Source organism: Lepidochelys kempii, chromosome 12 (assembly GCF_965140285.1).
Source record: "Lepidochelys kempii isolate rLepKem1 chromosome 12, rLepKem1.hap1, whole genome shotgun sequence".
Classification (NCBI taxonomy): Eukaryota; Metazoa; Chordata; order Testudines; family Cheloniidae; genus Lepidochelys; species Lepidochelys kempii.
Genome location: NC_136391.1, coordinates 33,728,468 through 33,755,714, shown reverse-complemented (window position 1 = coordinate 33,755,714; position 27,247 = coordinate 33,728,468). Strand labels below are relative to the sequence as shown.

The 27,247-nt window shown below is 42.5% G+C and overlaps 1 protein-coding gene across 3 annotated transcripts; it reads right to left on the bottom strand.

The window, feature by feature from the left end:
• Nucleotides 1–1,383: 1,383 nt before the first annotated feature.
• Nucleotides 1,384–26,414, bottom strand: HSD17B2 (hydroxysteroid 17-beta dehydrogenase 2). Of its 3 annotated transcripts, none has more exons than XM_073308049.2 (5): nt 24,111–26,413; nt 16,461–16,673; nt 15,839–16,024; nt 9,346–9,483; nt 1,384–3,455 (listed from the first exon to the last, which is right to left on the bottom strand). In XM_073308049.2, the coding sequence occupies exons 1-5, from the start codon at nt 24,421–24,423 to the stop codon at nt 3,097–3,099; spliced, it is 1,209 nt and encodes a 402-aa protein (XP_073164150.1). In that variant the 5' UTR covers nt 24,424–26,413; the 3' UTR covers nt 1,384–3,096. The 3 variants fall into 3 exon arrangements, with proteins under 3 accessions (XP_073164150.1, XP_078704255.1, XP_073164152.1); XM_073308051.2 differs by lacking the exon at nt 1,384–3,455 and adding an exon at nt 7,027–8,677 and having other exon boundaries at nt 24,111–26,414; XM_078848129.1 differs by lacking the exon at nt 9,346–9,483 and having other exon boundaries at nt 24,111–26,414.
• Between the last annotated feature and the right edge of the window lie 833 nt (nt 26,415–27,247).

The window sequence follows — 27,247 nt, the reverse complement described above, 5'->3', positions numbered from 1 at the left end:
CTATGTGTTTAATAGCAACGTCAAGTATAACCCTGTCCAGTTTGGCTTCACTATGCAACACCAAAAGCTGCTCCAAGGGCCATCTATCCCAGCTAGCTACTTTTTGTCCTTCATGGGGAAATAAAATCTTTAAGCCAGTCTGTAAAATGCCTGGCACACACCCCACGCTGTGCAAATAAATAACCATGTATCACAATTGCAAATCTGAGATTAAATATGCATATGAATAAAGTCAAGTAATGTGGCAAGAGTAAAAACTATTGTAATTAGGGTTGTGTTTAGAAGGCTTATGTGATAGTCTGGAAGCTACTTATCATTGCTGCATGGAATTTTGAAAGAGCCTAATTGATTTATGTGCTACTGTTCCGAGGTGTCTTACGTAATCAAATAATTTAGGAGCACAAAGCCAATTGATTTTTCCCATGAATAACAGTCACATGTTTGACTTGTGCTTCTAAGTGATGCAGCAGCAGGGTTGTTTTTTTTTTAAAAGGTATTTAGGTGCCTAGTGGGGTTTTTCAAAAATATCTGGTTGCCTAAAACTCATTGATTTAATTGGGTGTTGTGTGCCAAGGCACTTTAGACAATCTGATCAGGCCTCTAAATACCTTTAAAAATCTGACCCTTGGTCACATGTTGGACTTTCAGTTGCACTTATGCTCTCAGGTCATTTACTGTCTTTTGAAAATCCATACATCAAGGAAGCACTTATCAGGTTATCATATGGGCCTGCTAAAAACAGCCTTGGCTCCAAAAGTTGTTACTCTTGCTTCATTACTTGGCTTTGTTCACTGAAAATAAGCATCACATAGACACAGTGTCTTGAAAATTGAAAATCTCACTTGCCAGTCAACATGTACAAATGTTGAAGGTGTTTTTAAGTCCTGATGGGGAAGCAACATTTTCATTTTTAATTTTTAAGCCCCAAAAACTTTTTCAGAAAAATTACCCTTAGGAGAACCAAAATTTCTCATATATGTTCTGAACCCAAAGAGAGAATGTTTTAAAGTAAAACTTAATTTGACCACAATTGAGTTATCCCATATATGAAAGCATTTGATCCCCAAGTACTTAAAATAACTTTTTTGGCACTCAAATAAAATGAAGTTATTTTTAAAACTTGCCAAGAAGCTAGTCCTCAGCAAGTGCAAATGCCTTCTCAAAAGATGTGCTTAAAGAGATACAGCTAAGAAACAAAGTTCTGTGTATGGAAATCCTGACCGGAACATAGTAAAGGTGAAAATCTCTAGGTGACATTCTGGATCCACTGAATTCAATGGCAAAAGTCCCTTTGTCTTTCAATAGGGCCAGGCTTTCCCCTTCTTTATCCCCAGGGTAAGACACACAGGATGAGTGGTGCTAAAAAAGTACAGCCATTAGTCATTTTGGCAAAAAGTCAATTTATTTGTTAGAAACCAGGCAAATTCTACTGCAAGTAGGACATCCATGTATCCACACCCCAACAGGAGAGAGCATTCATAATCCTAAAGAGAGAAGACCAGCCTGATCTATTGCTATGTTCATTTCCAAAGTGAGGCTCATGACAATATGGCTTTAAACATTATGGGCTAGCTTGAGACTTTAAGAGTCAGACCTGGGTAAGGGATGCCCTCTGCCCCTTCCCCTTTACTGGGTGCAGCATGCTTCTGCCACACCATCTGCCTTTGCCCCCACTCCCCTGTGCTAGCTGGGCTGATGGGAAGCAGAGATAAGGTGATGCCTGGCCCTCTCTAACCCCTGCCCCACACTCACCTACCAGAGAGGGAAGGGAGACCCCTGAAGCTTTTCTCCCAGATGGTGGGAGAACCTGACCACACCCAGGTGGCTCCAGCACAGACCCCACTTTCTTACTACTTACAAGGGGGCCCTGCCCTTTGCAGGCATTCTTAAGTCTCTCGGGATGGGGAAATCAAAAGGAAAGTCAAATGCCCCGATGCATTGGAGGCTATCTCCTTCCCAGGATCTCCCAAAGGTGTTGGGGGCGGGGGGCCCACAATAGTGCCAACAATACCACCTGCATAGGAGTTTTGAGAGATCTCTCTGGCGGGGCTGCTGAGCGGGCTTAGAGTGTGAGCTCGCTGCACTCTCTGTAGGGTTAGGGTGAAGATCTCGTGGCTGTGGCTTGAGGAGTCACTCCAGCAGTCTCCTGCTTACTGCAATCATGCTCCGCGCCCATCTGTCTGCAGTTTAGTTTCCTCCTTTTTAAAGGCATCCTCCCTACCATACATTGTTGACAGGGCTGAGGGGATGGGGCTAGCCTTGGCTCCCAGGATCTCTGGCCCCGTCCTCATCAGCATGGGGTCTATAACCCCAACAAGGGAGTACCAGGGATGCAGCCCCCTTCCTTCCTTCCAGGTCCTGAAGCCATATTCAGAGAGTGTTAATGCAGCAATGTGGGGTAGGATCTTATGCCCCTGTCGGCACAGAGGCCTGTGTCATACAATGTGTGGTTTCATAATGAGCTTCATGATGTGTGGCATTCACTGGCCGGCTGAAGCAAACTCAGCAAAAAGGTGGACGGATAGGGCATGGAGCCTGAGCTAGCCACATACTTCCCCAAGAGAAAGGCACAATGTGGGGTAAGGGGCACTGTGAGGGGAAGTCATCACTGTTCCTGCTAGTGCTGCCCTTCCTCCACCTTTCATGAACACTAAGAGCTTGTCTACACTTACTGGGGGTTGAATGCGTGGCGATCGATGCATTGGCAGTTGATTTAGCAGGTAAATCGACCACCGATCATGCTCCTGTCGACTCCTGTACTCCACCTGAATAAGAAGTGCAAGGGGAGTTGACAGGAGAGAGTCACCAGTCAACATAGCATAGCATAGTGTGGACCCTGCGATAAGTAGATCTAAGTTATTCATTTAGCTGAAGTTGTATAATGTAGATCAATCTCCCCCACCACCACCATCGCCACGTAGACAAGGCCTAAAATACACAAAGCTTCAAGATTAACCCAGTTGCCCAGTAGCTGGAATGCAACTTGGTGAGCAAAGGGCCCCAGTAAATTACGATGTAGCAAACGCTGTCTTCACACAAAACCTTGCCCTGGTCTCACGGTGTAATTTAAAATGCTGACAGAATTCCATACTCTGCCTATGTGTTCTTGTTTTTGGCCTCTGATGCCTTTAACGCGCTGGGTACACTCTTGGTACTTTGCATCTTACCCATGAAAAAATCATAAAACCAGAGAGGAAAATAGCAAAAGGTACATAGACCTAGGTAAGCACTTTTGCCTGGAGTGTATAAACCATGTGGACTCTTTGCCAATAAAGCATGGAGAACATCATCTAGTACTGGAGAGAGGTCAGAGGCACAATGAACTGGCATGTGCAGGAGGAAATTTTTCAGTGCTTGAATGTAGTCTTCACCGTAATCTTTCTTCACATCTGGTGTGAGATTCTCCAGAAGATGCTTTTCTTGCTTAGCCCACAGCTCAGATGTACCTTGTATGCCTGGAAAAACAAACTAAAGTTTATGAGTTTGGGCTTTTGTACATTAACTTGACAATCCAGTTCAACTGGTAAATAAGTACATCGAGTCTTTTCCTCCCTATCTTGTTCTGCACATCTAAACTGCATCAAAAGTTTCATTATTTGATGGTAAGCCCGAAGTTCTTAAAAATATAACAAAAGTATGGCTAAGTTGCAGCTAGGACAGGACAGCCTATTGTAAAGTATGGATTGAGGGACTTCACTCCTTTTTCGTCTTTGCTATCAAGCTTGTACTTTGCTAACGTAAACCATATCTAAACACAGAGGAAGAGACAGGAAATTTTAGAGCCCTGTCCCTTATGAAAAACAAACACTCAGTAAGGCCATTCCAAGTTATTTTCCATGGAAAGCGTAATGGGGGTTTATAGATAAGGAAAATTCTCTTTGCTTTTTAATGTCTTTGTAAACACAATTTTTAGGGCTAATAAAAGGTGCTGAATAGATAGCACTGGAAACTCAACCCTTCCATTTTCCTCACCAGAAGAACAAGCACATCCACAGAGACTGGGAATGCCGGCGTCCTCATAATGCTCTTCTACAGGCCCTCAACTGTGTTCTGTAGGGCCTAGTCTTCAAGTACTTAAACTAGCTAGCTAGACACCACTACTTTGGTTTCCACTGAATGCTTGAAATCTCTTCTGTCACTTATAACTTTTGTGACTTGGAAAGGAATTCTGTAGAAACCTGGTTTTCTTCTCTAACAGGGTGGAGAGAAGAAGAATTTAGAGTTGAAAGGGCTATTGGAATGTCGGTAGGAGAGATTAAAAAGATAGGCACCTCAGTTACATAGTAAAAATGAGTAGCACCTTGAAACAATGCACCAGGACACCCATTATACAGATGGAACCCCTTACACGGGAAAACAGTTTGATAAAGAGCATTAGAACACTGTGTCCTATGCAGTTTTACCTATTATTGGCAGATTTGAAGTTCTTCATTAGTTCTTGTGGCTTCCTTAATCAAGTCAAACCCACACAGAAGTCTGTTTTTTACTTTTGGCAAGGCAGGTAAAGGCAAAGAAGAAATGATTGCCTCCCCCATTAGGAATGACTGACAAACACATAGCCCTGGTCTACCCTACGAGTTTAGGTTGAATTTAGCAGCGTTAGGTCGATTTAACCCTGCACCCGTCCACACAACCAAGCCTGTTTTGTCCATTTAAAGAGCTCTTAAAATCGATTTCTATACTCCTCCCTGGCAAGGGGTTTAGCACTAAAATCGACCTTGCTGGGTCAAATTTGGGGTAGTGTGGATGCAATTCTACGGTACTGGCCTCTGGGAGCTATCCCAGAGTGCTCCATTGTGACCCCTCTGGACAGTACTCTCAACTCAGATGCACTGACCAGGTAGACAGGAAAAGCCCCGGGAACTTTTGAATTTCATTTCCTGTTTGGCCAGCATGGTGAACTGATCAGCAGAGGTGACCATGCAGTCCCAGAATTGCAAAAGAGCTCCAGCATGGACCAAACAGCAGGTACCAGATCTGATCACTGGATGGGGAGAAGAATCCGTGCAGGCAGAACTCCGTTCCAAAGGACAAAATGCCAATATATATGCCAAAATCTCCAAGGGCATGATGGACAGAGGCTATACCAGGGACACACAGAGGTGCCGCATGAAAACTAAGGAGCTCAGGCAAGCCTATCAAAAAACAAAGGAGGCAAAGGACAATCTCTTCTCCCCAGCAGCCAGGAACTGTTCATCTCCCTGGAGCCAATACCCTCCCAAGGCAGGATCCTGGACCATGAAGCCGGAGAAGGCACCTCTGGTGAGTGTACCTTTTAAAATATAATACAGGGTTTAAAAGCAAGCGTGATTAATGATTAATTTGCCCTGAAGACTTGGGATGCATTTGCGGCCAGTATAGCTATTGGAAAAGTCTGTTAATGTGTCTGGGGATGGAGCGGAAATCCTCCAGGGATATCTCTATGAAGCTCTCCTGAAGGTATTCTAAAAGCCTTTGCAGAAGGTTTCTGGGGAGGGCAGCCTTATTCCGTCCTCCATGGTACGACACTTTACCACGCCGAGCCAGTAGCAAGTAGTCTGGAATCATTGCAGCGAATGGGCCCGGGCTTTGGTGGCATTCAAGCAACATCTGTTCATCTCTCTGTGTTAGCCTCAGGAAAGTGATATCATTCATGGTCACCTGGTTGAAATACGGGAAATTTGTTTAAGGGGACACTCCGAGGTGCCCATTCCTGCTGGGCTGTTTGCCTTTGGCTGAAAAGAAATCCTCCCCGCTACTAGCCACGCGGTGGGGGGAGGCCCGTTCAGGCTGAGCTGTTCGTGTTTAGCTGACAGGGATCGTCCCTGATACTAGCCACATGGTGTGTGCGTGTGGGATGGGGGGTGAAGTGATCATCCCAGAGAATTGGTGGGGGGGTTGTGCTGCACATTCACCCTAAAACCACACCCCCTCTTTTTAAATGGGCAACCCAACAGGCTTTGCTTGGTATGGGAAAGGAGGGCGCTGCTGTTTGAAACCATTCCCACATGTTATGAAGGTTGAAGAAGTTGAAACCCTTTGCCTTACCATGTCTGCCTGCAAGCCGAATTCTGTTGCCCAGCTGAGCATGTGTGATGTCTCACACCAAACTGGCAGGCACTCAATATAAGAGGCAAAATGCGACCTTTTACCAAAAGCACATGTGCTATGTAATGTGAATCACTTGGTTCAGTGTGAAATAGTTTTCTCTTTGTTCTCTAAAATCAGGGCCAGCTCCAGGCACCTGCTTTCCAAGCAAGTGCTTGGGGCGGCCGTCAGAATGGGGCGGCAGTCCGTGTCCCGTGGGGGCAATTCGGCGGCAGCTCCGCTGCTCTTCCCGCCACCGCAACAATTCAGCGGCGACTGCTTGAGGCGGCAAAATTGGGAGAGCTGCCCCTGTCTAAAATGTGTCTTTTTAAATACTACTCTCCCTTTTTTTCCCTCCTGCAGCTGCAAATGTTTCTATGCTCCCCCATCATCTCCGTCCCAGAGGCTAGCGCAGATTAGAAGGCAAAAAAAAAAAAAGCTCTCGTGATGACATGTTCTCAGAGCTCATGCAGTCCTGCCACTCTGAAAGAGCTCAGCAAAATGCACGGAGGCAAACAATGGCAGAGTCCAGGAAAGCGTTAAATGAACACAATGAGAGGAGGGAGGAGCACGATGAGAGGAGACAGGATGCAATGCTGAGGCTAATGGGGGAGCAAAGTGACATGCTCAGGCATCTGGTGGAGCTGCAGGAATGGCAGCAGGAGCACAGACCACCGCTGCAGCCCCTGTATAACCGCCTGTCCTCCTCCCCAAGTCCCATAGCCTCCTCACTCAGACGCCCAAGAACACGGGGCAGGGGGAGGCTATGGGCACCCAGCAACTCCACCCCAGAGGATTGCCCAAGTAACAGAAGGCTGGCATTCAATAGGTTTTGAACTGTAGTGTGGCCTTGTCCTTCCCTCCTCTCTTCCCCCACCCCACCCGGTGCTTTCCTCCTCACCCACCCCTACCTTGCAAGTTTCCCTCCATTTGTGCGATGAATTAATAAAGAATGCATGATTTTGAAAAAATGACGACTTTATTGCCTCTGAAAGCGGTGATCAAAGGGGGGGAAGTCGGTTGGCTTACATGGAAGTAGAGTCAACCAAGGGGGCAGGTTTTCATCAAGGAGAAACAAAGAGAACTGACGTAGCCTGGCCATTCATGAAACTGGTTTTCAAAGCTTCTCTGATGAGCAGGGCACCCAGGTGTGCTCTTCTAATCACCCTGGTGTCTGGCTGCGCATAATCGACCGCCAGGTGATTTGCCTCAACCGCTCACCCCGCCATAAACGTCTCCCCCATACTCTCAGATATTGTGGAGCACACAGCAAGCTGCAATAACGATGGGAATATTGGTTTCACTGAGGTCTAACCTAGTCAGTAAACTGTGCCAGCGAGCTTTTAAACGTCCAAATGCATTCTACTACCATTCTGCACTTGCTCAGCCTATAGTTGAACTGCTCTTGACTACTGTCCAGGGTGCCTGTGTATGGCTTCATGAGCCATGGTATTAAGGGGTAGGCTGGGTCCCCAAGGATAACTATAGGCATTTCAACATCCCCAATGGTAATTTTCTGGTCTGGGAAGTAAGTTCCTTCCTGCAGCTGTTGAAACAGACCAGAGTTCCTGAAGATGCAAGCGTCATGAACCTTTCCCAGCCATCCCACATTGATGTTGGTGAAACGTCCCTTGTGATCCACCAGTGCTTGCAGCACCATTGTAAAGTACCCCTTGCAGTTTACGTAGTGGCTACCAGGGTGGTCCGGTCCCAAGATAGCGATATGCATTCCATCTGTCGCCCCACCACAGTTTGGGAAATGTACAGGTCATAGTGTATGGCTTTGCTGCAATGGGGTTCCCTGAGTCACTTCCCTTGATAGCAGCAGCTCAGTGATTGCGTTAGCTACTTGCATCACAGCAGCCCCCACAGTAGATTTACCCACTCCAAATTGATTCCCAGCTGACTGGTAGCAGTCTGTCATTGCAAGCTTCCAGAGGGTTATCACCACTTGCTTCTCAACTGTGAGGGTTGCTCTCATCTTGGTATTCTTGTGCTTCAGGGCAGGGGAAAGCAAGTCACAAAGTTCCATGAAAGTGCCCTTACGCATGCAAAAGTTTCGCAGCCACTGGGAATCATCCCAGACCTTCAACACTATGCGGTCCCACCAGTCTGGGCTTGTTTCCCAGGCCCAGAATCGGCGTTCCACAGCAGGAACCTGCCCCATTACCACCCTGATGTCCAATTGCCAGGGCCTGTGCTTTGAGAGAAGTCTGTGTCCATGTCTTCATCACTATCGTGATCACGTTGACATCGCCTCCTTGCCTGCTTTTGTAGGTTCTGCACATACTGCACGAGGCATTTACAATGTTCACAACAGCAGCAGTGATCTGAGTGGGCTCCATGCTTGCCGTGGTATGGCATCTGCAGGAGAGCAGAGTTACAGCGGAAGTGGTGGATGACAACAGATGCCACAAGAATAGATATTTATACAGAACGACGAGAGGACCTGCAAGGTGGATTCATGGAACCAGGAGTTGCAGTGGAAATGGTTGATGACTACTGTTAGCAGTCCTACTGCACCATCTGCTGACAGCAGCACCCAGGACACAACAGCAGCCATGATGGTGAGCTGAGCTGAGCGGGCTCCATGCTTGCCATGGTATGGCGTCTGCATGGAAAAAAGGCGCGAAACGATTGTCTGCAGTTGCTTTCATGGAGGGAGGGGCGACTGACGACATGTACCCAAAACCACCCGTGACAATGTTTTGCCCCATCAGGCATTGAGAGCTTAGCCCAGAATTCCAATGGGCAGCAGAGACTGCGGGAACTGTGGTCACTCACAGTGCACCGGTCCGTAAGTCGATGCTAGCCACGGTAGTGAGGACGCACTCCGCCGACTTAATGCTCTTAGTGGGGACATACGCAATTGACTGTATAAAATAGATTTCTAAAAATCGACTTCTATAAAATCGACTTAATTCCATAGTGTAGACACACCCTTAGGCATGCCACTGCCTAGTTATTCACTACATTCTATTCATCAGGAAAGGCAAAATAAGGTTTTCAGTCATCCCTTGGTAAAGATTATTGCCTAAAGGTTAACTGCTTGGAAGCAAAAAAATTGCTCACTACCTATGTAGGGGGAGGTTGGTGGGTTTGTTTGTTTGTTTTTTTTTAATTCCCTTAAGAAAGCTGGCTCAATTTGAGTAATGGAAGAGAAGTATAGGAAGTAACTGTGACTGCTGAGAATCATTCATGACTTTTACTTGAGGATGTTGGTCTCTAAGGAATAATCTGAAGGAAGAAGGAGAACTAGCTGAAATGTCAAATACGTACACGTTCTGAAGCCTGCTGGATGAACTGCAGCAACTTTAATTCCCCATTTGGCAAGCTCCTGCCTCATTACTCCAGAAAACATGGACAGAGCGGCTTTTGATGCACCATACGCGGCAAATCTTGGCATCGGAATGCCTCCTACAGGAGCAATATAAACCATGATAAAGTTTGACTCCCGTGCTTTCTAGGCTACTGAAACTTTATTTCAATAATTTAAAAGAATGATCATAGCGTAACCCAAAATTATGCAGCTCTCACTGAGGCTAAAGACAAGACATCGCGGGACTCATTTTTTTCTGGCACAAAAAAAAATTCTTAAATCAGCAGTAGCTCGAAGCAGCTGCAGTCAGAATCACACCTGGCCATCCATCACTTTTAAACACAGGGAGAGTAAATTGTATTGCATTTTGGGATACAATGCAGAGAATCACAATTGCAGTTAGATTCAGAAAGGGAAATCACACAGAGAACATGTTAGATAGTGTTAATAATTAAGCAATGGTGTTTTGTTCTGTTGTTTTTAATGGGTGGATAAATGGTGTGTTGTTCTGTTGTTTTTAATGGGTGAATAAAGTCACCCATTGAAGTCCCCGTCAGTTAACACAGTCTCAATTCCAGTTTTAAAGGCCATGTCTACACTACAGAATTATGACAGGTTTCAGAGTAGCAGCCATGTTAGTCTGTATCCACAAAAAAGAAAAGGAGTACTTGTGGCACCTTAGAGACTAATAAATGTATTTGAGCATAAGCTTTCATGAACTATAGCTCACTTGAGCTGTAGCTCACGAAAGCTTATGCTCAAATACATTTGTTAGTCTCTAAGGTGCCACAAGTACTCCTTTTCTTCTTACTGCAGAATTATGTCGACATAGCTTACGTGGGCATATAGCTACCACAGTTATTAAATCACTTGTATATGTCCACACTTGACTCCTTATGTCAGCAATACATGTCCTCACCACGAGCACTGGTATCAATTATAGTGTCAGTGTGTGAGGCATTGTGGGATAGCTTCTGGAGGCCAGTAACAGTGAATGGAAAAAACACAGCGTCTATACTGACGCTGCGTCGTCCTAATTACTTTGACCATGTCTCTACGCTGCTCGGGGAGGTGGTGTTACTAAATTGGCTCAGAGAGGCACTGACGTTTTCAGGAGTCAAATTTAAGTGAAGACACTTCCACAGGTAGGTCAACGCAAGGCATCTTATGGCAACCTAACCATGTAGTGTAGACCAGGCCTTATAAAACCACCTCATATACCGGCAGTAGATTCTCCATGTGTTATTAACATCTGCTTGAAAAAGGTGAGATTAGAGCTAAGAGAAATCTATTAGGCCAAACCAAAGGTCACAATTACATTGCATAAAAGGGAACAGATATAGTCACAGGTCCCAGAATGCATTGTGCTATTTCCATCCAACCAGCCTTCCTTTGGATCAAGAAAATGCAACAGTATACTGCCTTAGGGAAGAGTTGGAAAACAACAAGAATTTTCTTGAAAAACTCCAAAAGCAATTAAAAATTTAACAAAATTTGGGGGGGAGAAAATTTCCAGATTTTTCAGAATTTTTAGGTTTTGAAAACTGAAAAATTTTAGAAAACTAATTTTTTATATGAAAACTTTTCTTTTTGACAGAAAATTTTCAACCAACTCTTGTAGGGAACTTTAATCTCCAAAGGCCATGCTTTTACAGTGAAGAGGATGGCTGCAGGAGAGTATAGAACCCCCGGTGTCAGATTAGAACTCTCTTCCAATAGGTCATCAAGCCCAACCCCCCTGCTGCACCCACAGTTAGTCTCACTGGTACTTGCAGTACATGCTCAAAATAAGACACACATAATGCCATGCTCTGTTATTAAAAGGCCATTAAAAGGACAATTACTCATTGTCTTCTGAGTAATCCGAACTGACATTAACTCCTTCTTCCTTAAACCGACAACATTCCTTTCCTTTGAGGTCAGTCTAACCTTAACTCAAGTTAAAGAGCAACCTTCCTCCACCCAGACACAGGCAAGCACAGACCATGCATAATGCGACTTCCCTAACTGCTCTGCTAGTGTTTTTTACCAAAAGAATGCACGCTCCCCTTAATATCGGCACATTTACCAGCACTGGCCAGGGTATCCATGCATTCATGTAAATACAGTATTTGTAAGTAAAGTGGGTGTGACCAAAGCACCCCTGGATTCACACCCTGCACACTACTGTAATCATCTTTGTACAAAACATGCCTGGTGAGGTATCATTTAAAAAATCATAACTTGCGGGTCAGTAATATGAACGTGAAATGAACGTAGCAACAGTGTATTTAAAGTTATGAATTCCCCGTTTGATGTTATTAGACGCATGTTCATAACCAGACTACACTGCATAGGCAAAAGTTGTTAAACAGGTCTATCCTAAACAAAGGAATGTGTGCTTATCTCAATTTACATATAAGCAATAAACAGGGTCCTCAGTTCAACAGGGGGAGGAGAGAGCAGGAAAAAGAACAATTTGCATTTCAGCAAACACAAGTGGGTGGGGGAATAAAGCATGGCACGTCCTTATCACCAGACTCCATGTCACCTTCATCTTTACTTAAATAAACTTTGAGGGGTAACCTTCAGAACCACTTCAAAGGTTCACTAGAGTATAAAAGAAAGGGGCAGAAAACCCCAAGTTCTCTCTTTCACCTCAGAAACCAAAAGCACCAGCCCCTTTGGGCCATCTTAAATGAAGCCTTGAACCAAACCTTGCTAGGTTAAAATTTAGACTTACTTGCATGTTTTCACTTTTATTTGCTGGTAACGATTTCTAACTTTCTCTCCCACACCTGAATTCACTTAAAATCCCATCTTCTTTTGTTCATGACTTGTTTTATTTTTAATCTAAACCAACCCAGGACAGTGTTTAAACTGAACTGTTTGGTAACTCCAGTCAAAGTTGCAAACTGTTGAATATTGACACCTTAAAGGGGCAATTAACTTTAATATCCCACCATAGGTGGTGCACATAATAGACCAGGGAAAGCTAAGCCTTCCCTGGCACAGCCCCTTACATTGGATGCTGGGTTTTAGGTTTTTACTTATTCTTATGTGTTAGGCAGGTTCTGGGGCAGTTTAAGAGACAGTATTTTCTATTCAGCTTCTGGGGTTCATCAGTAATCTCCCTGGACTCCAGAGAGATTAATGGTGAACCCTGGAAGCTGAGTACCACATACCACCTCCTCAGCCACCCCAGAACCTGCATGGCGCATACCAAAAGATCAGCATTCTTCTGCTGGGTGGCTGGAGGAAGCTACTTGGGCCAGCCAGGCTACTTCAGCAGCAGGGGGGCTCAGGGTTCCAGTGGGCCTGGAGCTTCTCTGGCCAGATGGGGCCTTGTGCAGAAGGGGGCTATTCTCCCTGATTGGGGTGTCCACCCAGCCACCCATGTATCCCACTGATTGCTCCAGTAAAGTACATTTCAGAACACACGTTTTGGGGGAAATTCGGGGCTGGAGAAAGCGTGGAGTCACCTTGCCAGTTGGTAATCACGGCTGGTGGAAGCCAGTGGAAATCTGTGGTATTGCAGGAGGCTCCAAAGCATTGGATCAAGGCTGCCCAATACATAGACAGAGCGTATGCTTGTTGCTGACTGGCAGCGTTCATCCCAGGCAGAGAGCCAGAGTGGCAAGGCACTCAGGGTTCCAGGGTAAGAGGTGACAGAAACTCTCACTGATCTGGATTGCAACCCAGAATGTGACAGCAGGATCATTTGATATGCCTCTAAAGGCAAGTTATTAAAAGGTCCCTAATTGCTAATTTTGTGCCAGAAATCAATTCTGGGGCATAAATGATAAGAATTCAGACATCTACCTGAATGCACCTACAATGCAAACTTTATACTCACACATTAGGCTGGTGTCTACATTCTATCATTTGTGCCTGCAATGGACGTTAGACGTTAGACACAAAATCAGAAGCCACATTTTGAAAACAAACCTTATGTGTAATGTTTCTAATGCCAACTCAGTACTTCCAATTCCATTAAACCTGTAAATGCTAAAACAGTAAACACGCTTTTAGGTTATGTGGACAGGCGCCAGACATATTAAAATACAAAAGATTTCAAAGCAAAAATAAGGCCATCTCCTGTAACAGTTCCCCATCTTTAAAGTGGGACTAATAATGTTTCCCTACTTCCTGGGGCATTTGAGGATAACTACACTGAAGATTGTGAGGTGCTTCGAGATCTACGGATGACAAGCACTATGTAAGAAATAGGCATTATTATAAACTGGGAGAATTAATGGAGCACAATGCTCTGCTTAGCTGGGCAATGCAGCAGTAAGACACCCAAGCCACTGGCTTTGTGGTGATCACAGACTGCATGAAGGTATCAGCTTGTCACTCCGTGCCCTCAGCTGGCTTCCTTCCTTGCTATTGTTCGTACATCTTACCGCTTTCTAGACACTTGTCACAAACCAGATTCAGCAGCTGAAATTGGCAAATGTCTTTGCTCTTACATTCAGCACCTGGCTGCCAGCTGCACTGCAAACGAAGGTTCGGAGCAGCCAAAACAAGTCAAAGGAACATTTTTAAACAAACCGATACAGTAACCCTTTAACTTGTCTTCATCAAACCAAACTCTCCTGGCAGTGTGGGATCCTGCGGAGCTCTAACACCTCAGCTAATGGCTGCCAGCTCCTATTATTGCACATGTTTCCAGGTGATCACCCAAATTAGAAAAGACTGTTTTAAAATGCTCGATCCACTGTTTCCTTCACTGTAAAATTATAAGGTCTCATAGATATGAAAACATGACCTGGAGATAAGTCCATCATTGCATAGAAATGTGACTTTTTTCCATTGGCTTGCTGAGGGAGCATATAATTTTGGGGGAACTAAGTTAGGTGAAATTTTGGATCCATCAAAATCAATGGCAAAATTCTCATTGACTTCCATAGGGCCAGGATTTCACCCTGAGTATGAGCACTTGAGTTTGCTCATACCAGAGCCAATGAGAGATTGCCATATACTTCAGTGGGAGCCAGCTAGTTGAAATACAGATCCCTTGTTATGTTACATCATCTCCAAAGTTATACCAATGCATTTAAAATTTGTGTAAGCCAACAGTCGTTGCTCAGACTAGTGAGGTGGACGATAGCCCCGATGTGAGTTCCCAAGTACCACTTACGTGCATGAATTTGGCTCTTCTGTGACAAATAACTGTGCTCACAAAACTGTATTTGCAAATGTGGAGGCTGGGATAAAAATACATCCCTCAACATGAATTGAAATCTTTTTTTATTTAAAAAAATATATATATTTCAGACCTTAAATTGTTAACAGGCTATTCTGCCTGAGTGGGCTTCAACACTGTCACACACAGAACCCTCCTGAATGGACACTTATCAGTTATGTTCTGTTTGGGGACCACCTCATTGAACCCCCTGTTCTTTAAGCCCAATTTGTCTAAACAGTGTCCAAGCTCTGCCTGTGGGTGGGGTCCCTAGGCAGACTCCTGGGATGCAGATCTTTTATCTAGCAGCCCAGTCCCTGGGACTAATGCTGACCTCTCAGAGTTCTCTGTAGCTTAAATACGCCCTATCCCAGAACTCCACCTGCAGGGGCACTCAGCGTCTAACTGCTCAGTGGCACGCAAGTGAAAGCCAACAGGCGCACCCACTCTGCACAGGACTGTAAACACACATACTCTTGATTTAACCTGAGGGGTAAGCAGATCTAGACAAAAATCATAAACACCCCAATAAACATCTCCCTGCCTCAGTTTCCTCACTATCCTGGAAAGTTCTTTGGATTTGGGCAGAGACCTCTTAGGTGCCCAGGATCCTTCCCCTTCAGAATCATGGCTCTTCTCTCCCTTTCAAGGTCAGCTAGTTTTCTAGGACTGTGGTTGGGCCCATAATTAGACAGAAAACCGCCACTACGAAAGCTTGTCCCTCACTCCTACCCAAAGCTTCCTGATGTCTTGCTCTGTGAGTCCCTCAAGTTTATATGTGCCAAGGGGTCCTGGAACAATTTTTAGGGGTTCTAAGAGCCATTGAACCAATCTGTAAACCCTGCATATGACAGAAACCACTTCAAGCCAGGGGGTCCTGCAGGAACACCCCCCCCCGCAGTTCCAGCACCTATGTTTGCGCCCCTACCAACACCTGGTTTCCTTGTTCTCCTGCTGGGGATTTTTCACCTTTCACATCCAGATCTAGGCATGCTAGATTATTATATTAGTTTCTATGGAACAAGAGTTAATTTCTCTAGGATGCTACTGTTTTTATCCCTATAAAACTCTTCTTCTTTAGGGGTTGGTTATCGGAGGCAGTCACTAGACAAAATAGACGGTTCATTACAGAAGCCTATAGATAATGAAATAATAAGCAGATATGGACTTCTGAGAATTAGCAAACAGAGATATATTGACCAAAACCTTGTTCAATATTTACATCAGGTAAATTCTAAATAATTATTGATATAGCACCGTCAACTTGAAACTTTAGTTTAACTCACCTGCCATACTTGATATATTAATTAGCCTTCCTTTGGATTTCCGAAGTAACGGTAAGAACATTTTGGTCACCTCTACATGCCCAAAGAAATTCACATCCATACACTGCTTGTACACACTCATGGGCAGCAGCTCACCATCTGCAGTAAACCCCAGGATTCCAGCATTGTTGACAACACCCCATAACCCTGAGGAAGAGAAGAAAACGTACACTTCTGTTACAGAGTCCATGCTGCCAGAGAAGGTAAGTAAATATAACTTCCCTAACAAGGAGAAAGCGCAACTGTTAAAATGCCAGCTTCTAGTCTGGTTGGCCCAGCCAAAACCAAAGTTAGGATGCTGTGCAATTGTAGGTACATGTACCCACATTGCACCTTTCCTCCTCTCGGCCCACTTGCTTCTTGTAGGTGGCATACTAGTGCCATTTGACAAGGATCCCATTTTTGGAGTGCTCCATAAAGCAAAAGTCTCTTCAATATAAATATCCTTACTGGTATAGAGGTACAGAGATGGGGCGGGAAATGCAGAACACACACACGGACACATTTTCAAACAGTGATGCAATGGAAGCCCCTTGCAAGAGGTATCTGCACACCACCCCGTAAAATGTCACAGAAACCATACCTGTATTTTGCACCATCTCTGAAATGTTAAGATAGGCTTCCTTAATTTGTGAAGAACTGGTTATATCCAGCTGCAGGATACAAAGTCTCTGGGAACAGCTTCTTTTTAATTCTTCAGCCCCAGGTCCTTTTTTATTCAAGACACTAGCAAATACAACAAATCCTAAACTGTCAAAGTACTTTGCCAATGCATGTCCAATCCCGGAATCACTTCCTGAAAACATCAAAATCAGAAAGACACCTTAGGCAAAATAAAACAAAAACTCCTTCCTAAACAGAGCTGTAAGAATGTTTGTTTCTGTTAGTTTTTTTGGTTCACTGACTGTTCAGGAAAAATAATTGTTTTGAGTTGGTCTGAAATGATTTATTTTTTTTTAAATTTTCATTGAACCGAAAAATTAAAAAACATTAGTTTGGGTCAAATGAAACATTTTTTTCGACCCTAAAAGAAACATTTGGTTTTGTTTGGGGTGTGTTTTTTAATCTTTCAAAATAAAATTAAGATAAAATGAAGCAAATTGCAAAATGAAACGTTTCTTTTATTATTAATTATTATTATTATTGTGTGATTTTTGACAAAAAACATCAGTGAGTTTGACACAAGTCACTGAAATATTTTGGCTCAACTCATATCTGAATGGTTTGGCAAAAAAAGTTGACTGAAAACTTTCGTACAGTTCTTTATCATCTATTAAGAATAATATAATAATGTAAAATGACTGCCAGGAAAACCATGCATATATCCAAATGGAGGCCAAGTAAAGGATCCTTAGATAATTGGTCCGTTAGTGCATTGGTGTTTAACATGCAATATAAGTAGGCCTGGCAGAATTCAATTTTTGGTTTTTTTATAATTTTGATGGGTAACAGATGTTTATTTCTAAGCATTTTTTTAAGATTTGGAATCTGTATAAGTTCTCACATTGCAGGAAATTCTGTGGCTCGGACAATTATTTAATGGCAGTGTTCACTGAGATTTTAAAAGCTAAACCTTTATAACCTTTCAAATGCAAGCTGTCAACATTACATGTTGAAATATACAAGGCAAATATCCTTCAATCAAACCCTAAGTTCTCAAGCAGCATTTTTCGTACTTTACCTCTCTGCAAATTTTGATTATTGATGAAAGTATTTTTTGTTGGTTTGTGTGTGTGCTGTGAAATTGACGTTTACTGACATTTACTGATAGAAACCTAATCATTCCAAGCCTAAATATAAGGAAGTTAGGTACGGCTTTAGGAGCAGCATCTGTGGGAACTTGGAGACTGCCTATGAAACCCTATCCTTTATGCATATAAGAAAACACAGCTGAAAGACTCAGAGAGAATGTCTCCCAGTAGGTCAGGCTCTGGAGATGATGGCGTCTGCTCATTTCATCACAAACAGGTGCACCATTAGGATTTGACTCCACATATACAAGAGAAATGGAATGAAAAATGCTGAATTGCTTCAGTGCAAGATAGCGTTCAGATTGAAATCTTGGTTGTAGCAAAGCTGTTCTGCGAAAAAAACAAAGCAAAACCTAAGAGATATCTACTGTTGCAGGTCTTGAAATCTCAGCTGAAACAGACAATCTTCCAAAGTACTTTTGGATCTCAAAGCAATCACTCTGCAAAATGACTTTCGAGCCAAGAGAGATTACATTATATAAAATACAGTCAGAATATCAGTGTACAGAAGGCAGCTCTTCTGGTCACATTCTGCCACCAAACTGGAGAGAGGCAAGTGGTTTCTCAGTCTGGAAGAGAGCCCAGCCCCGTATGGAGGATTTATCCCCGAGGCTCATAAAAATACTTCTAAAGAGCAAATTTCTATCTGTAGAACAGACCAAATAGCACCAACTATCAAGGTTGTGTTTTTTTTTTTTCTTTCAGAAACTGTATCAGGTGAGAATAGTTCCCTGTGCCCCTTAACCACCCACCCCTACTTCAAAACTACCGGCTCTGAGCATAGTGTTCCAACCCAATACACCGTGGGGGGAAAACTCTGTAACTGTGTCCAGCAGAAGCCCATAAGTAAATTTGTTTGACATTGCTTCTCTCTTGGTGACAGCTGTGCAGTTCCACTCATCATAGACAGTGATGTGTTTTTACTACATGAATGCATTCACCAGTCTCTCACCTCTCTGGGAGCTCACTGCATCCCTTCACACAGAAATAACCACAAAGGGTGGGAGGGGGTGGGATTGGGAAGTATCTTGTTAAAATACTAGCAACAAATCCTTGATTCTTGTCTCTGACCCTTCCCACCAAACAGAATCCCTTGTTTGACCCTTCCTCACTTGCTAAGCACTGTCCTACCTCATCTCCTCAATGAGATTCCTGAGGAAATGGTCCAGGAGGAGCTCAGGTAGTGTGGCCATAGTGGGAGGGGTCATGCTAAGCTTGTGTTTGAAAGCTATCATTTGCACGCCAAAGAGTGTAATGCCGAGTCTCAGAACATGGATGTCCCACATTATAAAGAAGAGAAATATCGTTAAGTCATAACATGCCTTCTTGTTATTCTGATCTGTCTGGGTTTTTGCACTGCACTCTTCCCTGTAGTAGTTGAGTATCCTCCAGTAGTGCATTAAACAATGTGGCTACACATCTGCACCACAGAAGCTCTTGCACTATGTAATGTACATTGAAGGCAAGGGTGCTACACTACCATCTGGCTATTTCACATAATGGAAATTCATTGGCTAGAAGACCCCTGACTTCCAAATAAACTATGCAGTATGGCTTAGACATCTGAACACAGGCCTACAAGCGAGCACTCCTGAGCCTAATCCTAGTCCTGACATTAAACCTTTCTGTGGCCCCAAGGAAGTCATTGAACCTCTCTGCCTCAGTTTCCTCTTTTGTAAAACAGGGATAATACTGCTTACTTACCAACCTCACTGTGGGCTAATGATGATTAATCTCTGTAAAACACTGTGAAGAGTAAAAGTATTATGTATTATTGGTGTTGGACCCAATCCTGAAGTCCTTACTGTAGCAAAAGTCCTGAGTCAATGGAAGTTTTGATTGCAGGATATGGTTCAGGATTATTTTAACACATTCAGCACATATTTTATTGGTTACATGTGTCTTGTAGTCACTAAAATTAAATTGAGCATTGTTTAGGGTTGCCAACTCTCCCGGTTTGGCCCAGGGTCTCCTGGAATTGGGCTCAATTTTCTGGAGGATACTGAAGCCAATCCAGGAGATTTTAGGCCACTAACAGTCCGGTGGTGCAGCAGGGCTAAGGCAGGCTCCCTGCCTGCCCTGGCTCTGCACCGCTCCCAGAAGCGGCCGGCATGTCCAGCTGCAGCTCCAAGGTGGAGGCAGGGCCGGGGCGGGGGGGTCTCTGCAAGCTACCCCCACCCCAAGCGCCGACTTAGCAGCCCCCACACCAACCCAGGATTACTTATATTGTTTTTATTAAATGCCACTGTTGGATCAAAAGAAAAAGGATGGGGCTTATTCGTCCATGCACCCATTCATCACATTCATACCCTCATGCACCCACACACGCACACAGGCGGAGAGTTACCAGAGACAGCAGAGGAAGCCAAAGCATAGTAGATCTGGTGTGTCCACCTGTGGTCATGGATCCGGGCCGGCAAGCAGGTCAAGAAGCAGGGGGCTTGTGTGTGTGCCTTCTTCCTTGTGCTGGAACTGGGTGGCTCCTGTCATGTACAGAGTTTCCCTTCTGTGTCTGTCACCAAGAAGCATTCCCAGACTTCGTTCCTTTCATGCATACCAGGTTCTTCTTTTCTTTACAGCACCCCATGATTGCCTTCTTAGGGCAGATTACATCAGACACACCTGGCTCCTGGCTCTATTCTCCTTGCAGTTCCTCTCCACCCAGTCCCACATACACTCCCTTGTTCACACTCTCTCTGATTGCCTGATGGGGTATTGCAAAGCTTGGAGGTTTATACAAGCAGTAACTGAAAAGGTTACAAAGCTTAAAAGGCTATGCTAACAAGAACTAAAGTTACAAAGTTTGCAAAAAGGTTACAGAACTTAACAATCATACTAGCAATGACTGAAAAGTTACAAATCTTACAATCCCATTCTGCTGGATTGAGCAGAGGCTTTACATAACACATACAAATACAGAGATCTGCGCTTAACTCAATTGTTAGCTGAGATTTACAACACAGCCTTAAGGAGGGAAAGGGTGAAGTGTTGGTGAAAGCGACAGATTTAGCAATGACAAGGAGGAAATGCAACATTTCTTTTACCTGATTGTTAGGCACCTCTCTTGCTTCCAGGCAATCCACCTCCATCCCATACAAACCTGATTTGGGGCCAGCCCTGCTCCCACTGAAGTCAAGGCACATTCCACTCTTGAGATGGCTGCATTGCAGTGGAGGAAGAAGTGATCTTTGTGCATATTTTGTATTTCAGTTTAAAGTTTTGTAAAATGCTTTTTCTGGGTCTTTGCGATGGATCATGATAAACACGTAACATATTATAGATTAAAGAAAAGGAGTACTTGTGGCACCCTAGAGACTAACCAATTTATTTGAGCATAAGCTTTCGCGAGCTACAGCTCATTTCATCAGATGTGTAGCTCAAGAAAGCTTATGCTCAAATAAATTGGTTAGTCTCTAAGGTGCCACAAGTACTCCTTTTCGCGAATACAGACTAACACAGCTGCTACTCTGAAACATATTATAGATTGTTATTCATACTATATGTTCCATTCTATGCAACTGATGAAGTGGGCTGTAGCCCACAAAAGCTTATGCTCAAATAAATTTGTTAGTCTCTAAGGTGCCACAAGTCCTCCTGTTCTCTTTGCAGATACAGACTAACACGGCTGCTACTCTGAAACCTGTCATATAGCTTGAAGGATTCCCAGACCCAAATACATGCTACAGTTCTCTGAAATAAGTGACAGACTCAAATGCTATAAAAGAGCTGAGACGATGCTATGGACTAGCTGAGGAAGAGAAAGCTTTACGTGCTGTGGGACGAATTTCTTCAGAACATGCAACGTTTTCCTCCATATGGCTTCATGAGTCAGCATGTTGGATGTCAACTGGCAGGTTATGGGTACTAATAGTCAGATTAATGGTAGATTCTTCATCTCTTGATGTCTTCAGATAAGGACTGGATGATGCCTTTCTGGAAGATGTGCTTTAGTCAAGCCCAAGTTATTGGGCCCCAAACATGGGTATCTGGGTGAAGTTCTATGGCCTGTGGAGGTCAGATTAGATGATCTAATGGTCCCTTCTGGCCTTAAAATTGATGACCGAATCCATGAACAAAGATACAAAAGTGCCTTGACTTCAGTGGGAGCAGGGCTGGCCCCAAATCAGGTTTGTATGGGACAGAGGTGAATTGGTTGGAAGCTTGGTTGGAAGCCAGAGAGAGGTGCCTAACAATCAGGTGAAAGAAATGTTGCATTTCCTCCTCATCATTGCTAACCCTGCCCCTTTTCCCCACTGCTTCACCCTTTCCCTCCTTAAGGCTGTGTTGCAAACCTCAGCTAACAATTGAGTTAAGCTCAGATCTCTTTATTGTATGTTCTCACTTAACAGGCAGGGCAGAGGAAAGGGCAGGTGGGACTTTCAGCACAGAAATGTGATTTTACTTCAACAAATTGAAAAAAAAAACACCACCGTTTGGTTTTAGTGACATCTGCAGCCTCTTTCATGTTTGCCTAGAGGTAATCCCAAGAATGCATTGTTCTGGCATGTCAGAGAACAGATTTAAAAACTTTACTACAGCTAATAGTAAAAAAAATTATGTTTTAAAAAAATTTTAAAAAAATAATGTTAAAAAAAATGATGTAATACATAGGTCGAGAACAGAGTGTCTGTACATCTGGGTACAGTGCTTAGATTACCCACAAATACAGAGTGTTTTTAAAAGTCATGTGTACATAGTGTACGTAGGAGTGTAACAGCGTACCGCAATACTCCACAACAATTTAGGGAAAAAAAGGGAAGAGAAATACACCATGTCATTAAAACTCTCCCTCTGGCCTTGTCTGCCTTGGAGTAAACAACACTGAAATTGACCGGACAGCACCTTGCATCTACACACATAATTGCTTCAGTCAGTGGGGAGGCAACAATTGGTGCAGCTTAACATAGAAATGCGTTGGGGATAAGCCCTGCTTTCAATTGATTGTGTGCCAGTCGGCAATGGAAAACCTCCTCCTAGTTCAAAGAGGACAGCCTATACCTTTATTGGTTTAGGGCAGCCCTTATGTTGATGCAAAGGCAAATTTTAAACCAACTGAAGGTGGACTGGAACTTGATTCAATGCAATATAATCAGCTGAAGCACAACTGATTAATCCACACAATCTGGTGTAGATAAGTCCTGAGAAACTGATGGGTTTTTATTAAAGAATGACAAAATCTAAACGTCTTGCAAAAGGTATTAGAAAAAAAGAAAAGAGAAAAGCAACTCCAGAGCCCGGAGCGTAAACCTAGAGTATTGCTACAGATAATCAATTCAAGTTTGTGCATTCATTCACAATCATCTATTCCCTATTCACCCACTGCTCACATCCATCCTCATTCCATACACCACTGCAAATGAACCATGACTGGAAGCAGCAGACAGAACTTGGCTGAGCTACAAGAAAAGACGTGACCTTGCTGCTGATGTGGTTTTATCATTTGTCTTTTTTCATCTCAGTAATAACACTTGTCAATCCAAACTAAATTACTTTTCAAGTTTCCGTATAAACTCTCAGCCAAATGAATCAGCTTTACAACTCAGATTCAATCCACCCTTTCAGGTACAAAAATATACATAAACAAATAAATAAATAAATAAATAAGAAAGAAAGGGCTACGAAGGCAACTGAGCACCAGGAAATTGCTCCAGACAAAACAGCAGATTGAAATATTTAAATGACAAAATAAAAACATTTAGCAAAAAACAGATGAGCAACATGTCACAGTTAGAAAAGGAGTACTTGTGGCACCTTAGAGACTAACCAATTTATTTGAGCATGAGCTTTCGTGAGCTACAGTTACTCCTTTTCTTTTTGCGAATACAGACTAACACGGCTGTTACTCTGAAACATGTCACAGTTAGTTCATACAGTAGCAAAGCTCATTAGCAATGTTACGTATATGAACTTCCATTGTTAGGAAAATCTCTCATTCATTAATCATTTCATAGAGATGGACAGATAATGTACACATTGTGTGTGTATAATATTTTACTGTATTGAATTGGATATTCTTTGGGACTATGTAGTGTTTAAAGGTATAAGTCAAAAATAATTGTATGCACGTGCATAGTTTAATAAAAACATTTTCCAGAAGTAAACAAAGGTAACATTTAAAATGCATCTACTCATTAAAATCTTAGTTCTAAAAGCTTAGTTCTAAAAAGCTTAACAATCATAAGCAACATCATATGTATTTCACTAATAAATATTAGTTAAAGAAACTAGCAGCGCATCTTGAAAATCTATCTGTAAAATTTCTTTTCAAGAAACAAAGCCACTAAAAATAATAAAATAAGCACAAAGAATATTTTCCTACATGATTTCAGAACCTTTAATTACCTGCAAAAAGAATGCTGGGAAAATTAATAAAAAGAATACAAGATATTTAGTAAATAACCTTTAAGATTACACAAATTTGTACAGCATATCTGTTTAATGGGGCAGATTTGACTCCCCAAACTTTGCATGTTCCCTCTTACCTGTGATCAATACAGCTTTGTTATCCACAGGTAACATTGTTTGAACTGGTAAGTAAATGTAACAGATGAGACATGCCATAGAGAACAGGATTAAGCCTACGTAACTTTTCAGTGTGACAAAACAGAGTATTTCCAATAAAAGTAGCACAAGGAGATCACGGGCAAATATACGCTTTTTCTCCACCTGGTTCTTCTTGACTTTGTAAAAGGTGATTATTCCAAATGCTGCAGTCACACCCAAGCAGAACAAGACAGAAGGGTCAGCTGTAGAGATGTAAGTGTCCATTCTCCTAGAGAGAAGGCAGACACTCATGCACTAACAGACAACAGCCTAGCAAGGTGTTGCTAAAGGCAGAGTGAGTTTTATATGAACTGGGTGAGGGGGTGGGGCAGGAAAAGGGGAATTTGTTTAGGATCCTGAAGTTAAGAAAGAAATATTGCAAAATGAAAGACTGGTTTATCTGAATCACTTCTGGTACTGGTATAAATACTAGAACACTTCTCCTTCTCACCTCTTTTATTTTTATTGAGTTTCAGCTCCACCCCATACACTGGTTGGATAATGATTGACAGAGCCAGGACATGAAGTAGCAAGCCCTGGTCTAGGACAAAACGTAACTTTAACATGTTTGACAACACTTAAATGGAGTTTCACTAAATAGAAAAACAGAAGTGTCCTTCCTATGAATTTGGGGGCCTGACTTCAGTGGAGTTTACTTCTGATTTACACTGGCATATGTTGAGAATCAGGCCTGCAGTGTTTACTCTTTCTAATTCAGAATATGTCGCTGTCATTGCACTAATGTTACTTTAATATTTTCAGTGTTTCCATCATGCTATCATCACCCACTTTATCTCAAGGAAACACTAAAGCTAAACAAGATTGCCTTTCCTGGATTTAATGTGTTCCTTTGGATATTGACACATTCCGTACCCATATTCATATCATATGATCATTGTGGTTTTGGTTGATTGAAATTGGAGGGGCTTTGCCTCATGTTTCTGAGAATATGATTCCAAATAAGCACTAGTCAACTAACTTCAGACCAAATCTTGGACTGAACTTTAAAGGCTTTGTTAAGCAAGTTTTGGCAGGTGCGTGCTGTTCAAAATTGTGTCCAACAACATGAAGGTTGGAGACGGTCAATAAATTGGATTAGAAATATTTAACATCTACGCTGGGGTATTTGAAGGTCTTTTTAAATTAAAAAAAGTCAATGCTACAACAGAATTAGCTAAATTGATTGAAACATCACTTAAATCTGTATCTAAATACTAACACTTTTTAAACCATATTGGTCAATCATGTTATAAACTGGGCTTACCCCAAGAACCCACTAACATGATTTTAAAGGTGTTAAATTTGTGTCTACTACAAGTGCTAAGTGGTGTTTCAATCTTTTAGTTAATCTGATTTTAAGATGTATCTTTTTTTCTAGTCTAAACAGAGTCTAAGAGATTACTGGGTATTTAAGTACAGCTTGGTGGCATGTGAATCCAACAAAAGATACAAGTAATTTTTCTCCATTCATGACTTTAGTTTTAGGAAATAATATTTCTATTTGTCATAAATTCTTTTAAAAGCTAATAAAAATGTTTATGTATGGCTATTATCTAGTGTATATTTCAGATGAGGTCATTATTCCTTAGAAGACCGTGAGCCTAAAGGTTTGTTTTTAATTCATAACCAACCATACTAACCTATGTTAATTTACTTTTAATTATTTGAATTATTGCCCTCTATTCGACATTGGTGAGGCCTCATCTGGAGTACTGTGTCCAGTTTTGGGCCCCACACTACAAGAAGGATGTGCAAAAATTGGAAAGAGTCCAGCAGCGGGTAACAAAAATGATTAGGGGGCTGGAGCACATGATTTACGAGAGGCTGAGGGAACTGGGATTAATTAGTCTGCAGAAGAGAAGAATGAGGGGGGATTTGATAGCTGCTTTCAACTACCTGAAAGGGGGTTCCAAAGGGGATGGATCTAGACTGTTCTCAGTGGTAGCAGATGACAGAACAAGGAGTTATTGTCTCAAGTTGCCATGGGGGAGGTTAGGTTGGATATTAGGAAAAACTTTTTCACTAGGAGGGTGGTGAAGCACTGAAATGCGTTTCCTAGGGAGGTGGTGGAATCTCCTTCCTTTGAGGTTTTTAAGGTCAGGCTTGACAAAGCCCTGGTTGGGATGATTTAGTTGTGGATTAGGTCCTGCTTTGAGCACGGGGTTGGACTAGATGACCTCCTGAGGTCCCCTCCAATCTTGATATTCAATGATTCTATGAACCCTATGTCAAAACAGAAAAAATTCAGGATTATAAATATCAAACTAAAAGTTTCATAAGTAAACAGGTACTTACAGAATCATTCAAATACAATCTGCTAATGTACACTTACTCAGTCTAGAAAAAGCTCTAGTCAAAGGTACGATATTCAAGTAAAATAGCACTTTAGAGATTATTATTATTAATATCCATTTTAATTTAAGGAACTCAACTACTGCAGGAAGTTACAGACAAGAGGTTTTTAAGTATGAGAACTGATCTTGGAATCAAATTAAGATTTGGGTACTTGACTTATTCTCTTTGAAGCCATGTGGAGAGATTCTTGGCTAGACCCTTTCTCCTGGAAAATAAAACCAGCATGAAATAAATTGGATTTTTTTCCACCAAATGTATTATTAACCAAGTCTGTAAAAGTATATCCATGAGCAGATATATTCAGGAGTGGGGGAAAATATTAAATCATTTACTAGTTTGGGTTTACTAGTTGAGGGAAACAGTAACTGATTCTTCTTAAATCACTTCTTAAAATCAAAGATAATCTGTCTTTGGTTTACAAGAGCCTGATTTTTAGTCAGGCCTTCCCACAGCTTCCCTCTGTGCCTGTACAACTTTACATATTTACATTTGGGTGGAACACCACCTTTGTGAACAGCTGAAAGACTGCAACTCCTTCATGCACAAAACCCATTTGGCCGGATAGACATTTTATGTGCAAAATCTATCTATCTACCTCTCACACCATGTTAAGATCAGTCCTTTGGCCCCTATTCAGCAACGTATATAAAGCATGTGCTTAGCTTTAAGCATGTGAGTAGCCCCACTTAAGTCACTGAGACTACTCATGTGCTTAAAGTTA